At 34.8% G+C, this 9,638-nt stretch overlaps 1 protein-coding gene across 1 annotated transcript; it reads left to right on the top strand.

Annotated features, from left to right (window-relative positions):
• Nucleotides 1-8,347: 8,347 nt before the first annotated feature.
• On the top strand, nt 8,348-9,321 carry LOC149231226 (transcription factor bHLH149-like). The gene has a single exon (XM_089376236.1). It carries the CDS (start codon nt 8,557-8,559, stop codon nt 9,148-9,150), a length of 594 nt encoding a protein of 197 aa, XP_089232362.1. The 5' UTR covers nt 8,348-8,556; the 3' UTR covers nt 9,151-9,321.
• Nucleotides 9,322-9,638: the final 317 nt, after the last annotated feature.

Raw genomic sequence — 9,638 nt, 5'->3', positions numbered from 1 at the left:
ATGCTCAAATTTCATGTCGGTGATTTTATTTTATTCAAGTATCCAGCAAACCATGGATCGTTGCTCCTTGTTTCTCGAGATGCCTTCCAAAAGTGTAACTCGGGGACTCCCCCTCCATCTTAGAATGAGAGCAACATGACCTTTAAGTTCCCTACCTTGCTGCCTATTGCTTCATCAACGGTGCCCAGTCGACTTCATTAGCGAAGCTCAGGGCCACTGTGAGAATGGACAGAAGCTCATCGTCGTTGTTATGAATCACCATGGTTGTAGCTCTAATGTGGCACCTTTATTAGAAATTGATAATTGGAAACAACATGAAATAGGTATCAAAAGGGTCCAAACTATTGAAAACATTAATGTACTCTTCAAACATGTGTCATCTACAAGCTAGCTAAAATGTCGTATCCTTGCCAGAATTTGTCTTACAAAAAACATGCAATTTAAATAATTGGTTATTGAGATTGCAATTTTGATAGTGATGGTTAACTTGGAGGCTGAAAAATATTTAGTCATACCTAGGAATAGATGAAAATTACAAGGTTGAATTCCAAGAGAAAAATGATAGGAAAAAAAATGTCCATGAAAAGTAGAAAAAACCATCTGAATATGGGGCATTTTACTAAGCATTTTTACCATGTCATGAAGTTATGAATCAAACTTGAAATTTAAAAATTAGATTTTTTCTGTTTTATTTTGATAAAAAAAATATAATTTTATTCTTTCAATATCACACCTTCAAGATTAAGATCCAAGTTAATATCAATTCAAATAGAAAAACATCAATTTCAAAATAATAGTGCTCAATATCTACATCAATTTCGAGATGGTCATGCTCAATATGTGGCAGTTCTAAAGTAAATCTAACATCTATATTTGAAATATAAATAAGAGTGAATAACTATTAAGAAATATATAGAAGAGTGAATAAATATTAAGAATCAAGTCCAATATTGATAGCCAAAATCCATTCAATGCACAAAGAATTGATATCAGAAGTACCAAGCATATGGGGCAGGAAAGGATTTAATGGATACGATAAGCTAGGTACATGCAATACAAGCTACAAAAGACGAAAGACACACCCTCCCACATTCTCCATGCTATAACCCATTGGGAATATTAGCATAGACATAATCACTACAACTCTCTCCAGATATATTATTCCCATTAAATTAAAATTAAGCCAAAAGGCTTCATAAGCAAGTCAAAATTTTCAACCAAATTCCTAATTAAATTGGATGTCCAATTCTGGTGATTGGAGAAAAGGTCTTATAAACCAAGTAGGTCTCAAATAGGCATTAAAAACAAAAAGTAGAAATCAAAAGTGCTTACCTTAATAGATAAGATTGGTCCTAGAGGTGGTTACTAGTTACTTTGCCACTAACACATTTGTTACATAATATAAATTTAGGATAAATGATTTAAGGATAACAATTGAAGATACAACGAACATGACAGGAAAAAAACTAAGTACACTTGTCTTGGGGATTGAATGTTCTATTTCATTTTGAAAATAATCAATACAATTTATAAAGTTTGTTATTATATGAATGCACATTTTCAAATTTGATCATTCTATCATAATGTGATATTTTTTACCAGCTATCTAGTTTTTATTGAAAATGAAATGCTGAGATCCTATATCATTGTCAATTGAAAAGTGTTTTTTTTAAGCTTTTCATTATCGAAGGGTTGCATGAACATATACCCTTCTTATTGGAATTAAGATCGGCCCTTCTAATTTGATCGTTGCTCAGCAAGGTAAGTAACTTGTGGGAGACATATCTTCTACATTCAAACTTTGATTGAGGTTCAAACTAGCCTTGGAAGGTTATGGACCTCAATTCACTCAATCAACACCTTCCCATAAAATAGCCCTTACAAAATGATTCCTCCATTTTTTCCATCAAGAAACTACCAAAATAGATGAAAAATGATATAAAGATCCGTTATGCACAAGATCCATTTCCTTGCATTGTTTGAACTGTATGCAATATAAACCCATTGATGGTGACTATGGTTCTTGATTCAATAAGAACATGGAATGATGCAAGGAAAAAGAGAAGACATCCTTGGGGATATACCCCAAGTCTCTCTTGTGATGGACCAAATATCGAGGTGGGGTTGAATTAATGTAACAACAAGCTTATAGTTCTAACACCTTGATCTATAGTTAAGCATCTAGTAGTGTATCTTAACAATTATGATCATAACAATAAATGAATCCTTCATCAAGAAGTCATCATCACATCAATAAAAGAGGAACACAAGATTTTATGTGGAAACCTATACTAGAGAAAACCACACATTTATCTTCTTTGTCTTCTTCAATTCATTACATAGATTTTTAGGTACCAACCTAGTGGAGACACCCATGCCTAAGGTATGAAAGCAACTACTTGCGGTAGAATACAACCTGATTGAGGTGGAAACCTAAGTGATAAGCAAGTTTCTACTTTCTATAGGCTTCAACCTAATTTAGGCACCAATCTTAGTAGAGACACACACTTCCTCCTTCATCTTCTTGTAGACCACTTTTCCAAATATTTCAATTTGGATCCATCGTCTTTTCAATGTAGGTCTTCAAACCTGGTTAGGTTGTTGTTTTCATAATGTTGTCATCAATGTCTCATGTCATATCCATAACTTGTTACAACTTCTTTGTTAATCTAGTCACATAATAATTTTCCTGAAACCTATTTTGGCCATTCTCAAAACAGTCACTATAACCTGCTCATATGCCTCCAAAACACATAACATTAACTTTAAACATAAAAAGTACGTCACTAAGATTTCTCATGCCTATGAGACTATTGACCACTGATCCATGATGATCATACTTCTTTCAAAATCCATTTTGGCCTTAAAATGATCCCAAAAACGTCTGAAAACCATATAGAGCTATATAAAAGTAAACAAATATTAATCATTCTACATAATAACAGAATAATGGTGCATTCTACAAAAAACACTTTACGAGCTCGACAAGAAGGCTAAGTATTTGATCAAATGGTTAAAGATGGTGTGTCACTAACCCTTATATTAAAAAATTGACTAAGTTTGACTCGACTTGAACCCCCGATCTTCACTACACAAACCATACCATATAACCAACTAACCCAGTAGCTAAATTCATAGCCTAAGAGAGAGGTGCTTCTACATATTCAAATTCTTTAAGCCTGAAACAAAATTTTGTTATGACCCTTCACAAGAACTGATCATCGAGCACTGCATATACATAGGAAGAATAATTTCTCAAAGGCTCAAATGATCCACTAGTCACATAAGAAATCAACCATGCCACCACTATAGACCCGAGACTTAGCTCGATTAGAGATGCAGCGTTGAACGAATTGTATTTTTGTTGGAGTCTCATCATGGATGTGTGTGTATGTATTACATTGACCCAGTGCTTCAGTGGGCAACCTTGAGCTCACCAGAGTTGAATATAACCTTTTTTCATAATATACCTTGTATAATTAGGGGCTTAGCCCACCAATGATGTGATCATAACCATTTGCCTTTGAAGCTACCACATAGTCCATTTTCTTTGGAAATGTGACCATGTTGTGTGACCTTGTCTTGGGGCTCCATGGCCATCCACATGATGATTGTAGTACGATGTCTCAATGCCATGTGGAATCGCATGAGGGCTACCATGTGTCAACTACCTTTTAACATTTTACCAATAAGAAAGTGCCAATTGAACCTACCACGTGGCAGACCTTGGAGGCGTCACATCACTTGTTAATTGATCACTTTTGACCAATAAATTAAACCACATGTCATCACAACACTGACTCTTATGTCATTATCAGTGACTAATTGGACTGTGCCACATGCCATTATGTCATTGGATCTTACATCATCACTTCTAACCAATGGTATTACAGCACGTGTCCTCATGGAACTAGCTCTTACATCATCACCTTTGACCAATCAAATTACACGATGTGTCATCACGGGACTTGTTCTTACACCATCACCTTTAACTAATCTGACTGTGTCATGTGTCATTATGACACTAGCTCTTATCTCATCACCTCTTAATAATCAGATTATGCCACATGGCATAACCTTATTGGTCTAGCAGTAGTGCTTAAATGCCATTCAACTTTGTTTGTGATCACAATTAGATTACCGAAATATGTATGCTATTTAAATATATTAAATATTGAGTAGCTTTGTGTGCCTAAAATTTTCGATTGACCTGTTAGTGGTGGATCCACTCTTAATATGTTCGACCTTTAACAAATATGGTGACTTTGGGATTTAGCACTGTAGTTTAGGTCCTTAAGTAAGGGTGATCTTCAAATGGCCATAACTTCTAGTCTTGAACGAGTATTTCATAGTGGGATATGTTGCTAAAAAGGTATTGCCAAGAACTATCCAACAATGTTGTCCATATATTAAATGGGATGTCATAAACTTGTGAAAAGCTAAATAAAATTCATATCTCTTGACTTCTCCTGATGAGGGCATGCAAGAGATCCAACTATGATACTACTTTGAATCGTGAATGACTTTGTTGATGCCTTGGATATCCCCCACTACTATTGCTTTGGACATCTCCTTTGACATCAATGACAACATTATGTGCAACATTGTGCATGAAGTATAAAGTATTGAATGATTCTACTTATCTTACAAGCTAAGTATATACATTCATCTATATGCATACATGCATGGTCCTCATAGGAGATTTTCATGGAGCCATGGAGTCATTTTGAAGTAGAGTTTGAACACGTAATTGCCATCGGTTCACTTTGAGTAGTGATCAAACATGTGGTTGCTCCAAGAGACATTACACTAAATGATCTCATGACACATTCACATATAAGTGGACCAAAACCCTTAACCTAAACTGTTGAATCCATTTAAGAGTAAAGACATTTTAACTAATAAACAAGTTTCAAATCTTATAGAAACTTACCTTAAAATAATGGTTGAATATGTGATTTCAATTAAAAAACTATACATACAGACATTAATATATTAAAACTCACTCTCTTCCATATTATTTAATAATAATTAAATATATACTCGCAACAAAGAGAAAAAAAAAACATTGTAAACAAGTATATCAATACCATTCTCATCCATATTACTTGATAATAATCCAATATGGAATTACATATAACTACATATCCATAAATTTACCAAAACTCACCAAATTGCTCACTTTAAAACATATTCCCATCTTGCTAGTTAACAATAGATTACCAATCATCATAGTTGAGTTTGGAAAGGCGAAAGGGAAATCCAAACCAGCAGAGCTTAGAACCTTACAATGATTATCCAACTCTCTAAAATCGACTTTCCACACTCTAGGTGATGGGAAGAATAACTAGAAGTTGGGGCCGTTGCACAAGTCCAAACCACGGAGAGTGTAGTATTTCACGTCTTGCGTAACGCATGGACACTTCGGAACGGATAAACGTTGATACACAATCCTTGTGATTTAAATCCATAAGCGTCGTTAACGAAGTCAAAAATCCAAATACATAGATTAAGTCTACATTTATGCATGCAAAAGTTATGTGATAATCACTACCTTGTTTAGTAAACGAGCCACCATGATGTGATTTAATCAATAAAACGTGGATGGAAAGTGTGTAATCAATACATTTATTTTAACTATAGATGTGTAAAGTACTTAAATTATACAAATTTTATTTTCAACTAGTTTGTCTTATATGAAACCTTGTTTCTGTTCATAAAACAAAAATGCCGATGAAAAAGCGAATAAACAATAAATGCATCATGTGTTGTGTCGACTTACAGCCATGTGCCTTCTTGGCTGTCTGTATGATTATGCGACTTTGTCCCTTAATATCGTCGTATAGTGGCTTCCGTGCGAGTTCAGCAAATAATGCTAATGTATATACGCCAGATTAACACGAGAAAGTAATCAAAAAACTCATTTATTTATAATATATGAGAAGGAATTGGGTACCGAACTTGGGAATTGCAATTTATTGCAGGTTGGAACAATGAATTTTGAAATGTTTTTGGTTTCATTTAGCGGGCATGTTTCTGTTAATAAAACTAAAATGCCGATTAAAAAGCGAATAAACAATAAAGGCATCATGTATTGTGTCGACTTACAGCAGCCATGTGCCTTCTTGGCTGTCTGTATGATTATGCGACTTTGTCCCTTTATATCGTCGTATAGTGGCTTCCGTGCGAGTTCACCAAATAATGCTAATGTATATACGCCAGATTAACACGAGAAAGTAATCCAAAAACTCATTTATTTATAATATATGACAAGGAATTGGGTACCGAACTTGGGAATTGCAATTTATTGCCGGTTGGAACAATGAATTTTGAAATGTTTTTGGTTTCATTTAGCGGGCATGGCATGGACAGAGGCAGATTCCTGATCATAGTTCCAACTTACGATTCTCTACCATTTCATGGTTTTGAACAGATTTCAATGTTTGGGAAACTTTCTTGTCGTCAAGTAAGAGTGCAGGCGTTGATTTTTATTTCAGTTGTCGGCGAATGGTCATGGGGAATGTTTAGCAAAAATTAAAGGAAGTTTCGTCACGGTGTCGGTTAATCAATTATCAATTATGTTAACTGAAGAAAAATTCATGATTGAGATTGACTTGGAATTTATCACATATCTAAACATCACCGATCTCACGTGCTCTACCTTTCGGTCCCCAAAACCCTAGAGCGCTCTAACTTTCCGTTCTCAAAACCCTAGAGACCACGCAAAACTATGGACGACTCAATGGCACAGTCGTGGGTGACGAAATCATTTTGTGATTGTGTATTTTTGTTACTTATTTATAGATTTAGTGTTTTTTAAAATCACGATTAAATTGAAATTTTAAAATAATTTTTTTAAATTTAAATAAAATATACAATTTCAAAATATTCCACCGCATTTTTAACATAATTAACCAAAAAATTAATAAAAATGTATACCAAGAAATCGTAAAAACATCTAACAATTAGAATGAACACAATTGAATTTTCATTTTTTATTATTTAAAATAAATTTTTAAATATATAACTAAAATTTTGTGGATTATAAAAATTAAATTTATATAAATATTTTTTTTAATATTATCTTTAAAATTTTAGTAGAGCTGAGGCTTCTGTGATCATATCAAGTTTATAAAAGATTTTTTGGCGAAGATCACATGAAACACCATTTGTCGACGCGTTTCGAACCAACCAGTATGGTTCATCGTCTCGTCAGGAACCAACCAGTATGGTTCATCGTCAGGGCAACTTGTCCTGACGATGAACCACCTAGGTTGGTTGGAAAAGCCTCGACAAATGGTGTTTCATTTTTTGGCGAAGATCACATGAAACACCATTTGTCTACGCGTTTCAAACCAACCAGTGTGGTTCAATCGTCGTCGACAAATGATATTTCATGTAATATTCGCCAAATTTTTTTTTTGTAAATTTAAAATTTTAATCAAAATATATACATTTTGATAATGGAAACTATTTTGATTCATGATTAAAAAAACTCTTCAATCAAATAGTTGTTTAGGACCCATCATCACGACAAAGATAATAATCAACCTAAGTAAAGGTTCGATACATCACATAGTTATTTTAAAACACATCATCAAGAAAAAGATAATAATAAACCTAAGTAAAACTTCTAAACACATCGATCCTAAAATAACGATAGATATATTTTAGAACCCATCATCAAGAGAAAGATAACAATAAACCTAAGTAAAACTTCTAAACACATCGATACCTAATTTATCCAGAAAAACTTTACTTTAAAATATATATTTTTAAAAAATTCCCACACATTTCTAACAAAATTAACCCATATATATCATAAAAACATCTAACAATTAGAATACGCGCAACAGAATTGTCAATGCTCTTCGCTATGTGGATATACCCAAAAATATAGAAAATAAAATACATCCTGGCAGGGCTGCAGCCAGTTCGACCAACGTTAAAACATGCAGAAAACGGGGAATCGCCCGTGGCCACGTCTACTAATGATTTCATCAACTTAGGAATTCATTGAATGTGGGAAGCTGTACCTACCTCATCCAGAGAGAGCTGACAGCAAATGCAGGTGCTAAAAGCGTAGCAATAACTTCCCAGAAAGTTAGCAGAATCTTAAAAAGAAATGATGGAATTAGAAGAAAGAAAGCCAGTATGCACATGGTTATGGGTAGTTGGAAGAAGAGAAATTCATATGGCACCATGTGAATACAGTTAATAAAGAAATTGGCACGAAAACTTGAATTGGCAGTGTAACTTAACATAGTATATTTGTACTGGTATCTATCCCTAAAAATTTTCTGCACTCCTAGGCCCTCTGCGGCTCTCCTATTGGCTTAACCTTCAGAGCTCCATGTGAATACGGGCTCTGACCTGGCTGTGCCAGTGCTGTTCTTCACTTTCCGCAGTCGTTGCGTCGTGATTAGGGTTTCGCATAATCACGCCTGTTCCGTTCATGTGATTCCGCTGCGGTCGACGACGAAATTGGCCAGCAGGACACCCACCGCGTTACTATATACATGTATCTGTCTTGCCGAGGTATAGAAGGCCAGATATATGGTTGCTATGGAAGGGAAGTGCAGGGACATGTCCAGAGTTCGAATCTTCTTGACCCATTTTCTGCCAGCTCTGCGGAAGATCAAGAAGAGGCGCTTCAGTATAGCACAGCGCCAGAGAGCCATTCGATTTGCAGCCGACATGTTTTTGGTGCACGCTGTAAACAAGGACAAGTGTTCTGCGTGGAGTCGAGCTCTGAACCTCCAACTGATGCGCAGAGAAAAGACGATAACAACCATGAAGACGAAAAAATCATCCCTAAGCCGAAATCGTAGCATAATGGTAGCGAAGAGGATGAGATTGGGTTCTCTCAATTCAAGATTTGGTGAAAATCTTGATATTAAAACAGGCGGCCGTGATGATCATGGCGCAATTGAGAGGAGACTCAGGATTCTGGGGAGGCTTGTTCCCGGTGGCAGGAAAATGGGGGTCGATACCCTTTTGCAGGAGACAGCTGACTACATCTGGAATCTCGAAATGCAAGTTAAAGCCATGGCGGTTCTCGTGGATTTCTACGCTGCGAACTCTGCAGGCCATGACGATGAATCTGTGGCGCAAAACCAGCAGGGCGCTTCTTGTGGCGCACAGATCTGAACTCATATTTTACAATATGAGTGTTCAGTTCATATGTAGCGATATATATTGTATCTAATAAAACAATCTTGGTAGCGATATATATTGTATCTAATAACATAATGTTCGTGATAGCATCTTATAAATTGTATTTAGTATTTAATAGTATAACTTTGGTCTTAGCTATATAAATTGATAGTAGTTTAACCAGTTTGTAAATTTGTATGGAAATTTTAATTAAGTAGGGATTTTTGTATATGGAGGAGGGTATAGTTATCAAATTTCAAGATTTTGGGTGTCTCAAAGTTTTTGATGGTGCTGAATCTATTTGCATTATTAAAAACATGATTCAAATATTGTTATTTTTCCACAATGCTGAATCTGTTTCTATCATAAAAAACATGATTGAAACAAAATTACTAATAATTTTTTTTTAAATATTTTGAAGCCATTTTTAACCCTTCTAATAGATTGTACTTGATAAATTTTATAAATTTTATCCTATGACA

This window comes from Pinus tabuliformis, chromosome J (genome assembly GCF_031772625.1).
Source record: "Pinus tabuliformis cultivar Carrire ecotype Pingquan chromosome J, CPIR1, whole genome shotgun sequence".
NCBI classification, from domain to species: Eukaryota; Viridiplantae; Streptophyta; class Pinopsida; order Pinales; family Pinaceae; genus Pinus; species Pinus tabuliformis.
The sequence above is the reverse complement of the archived record's forward strand: the minus strand, read 5'-3'. Positions and strand labels throughout refer to the sequence as shown.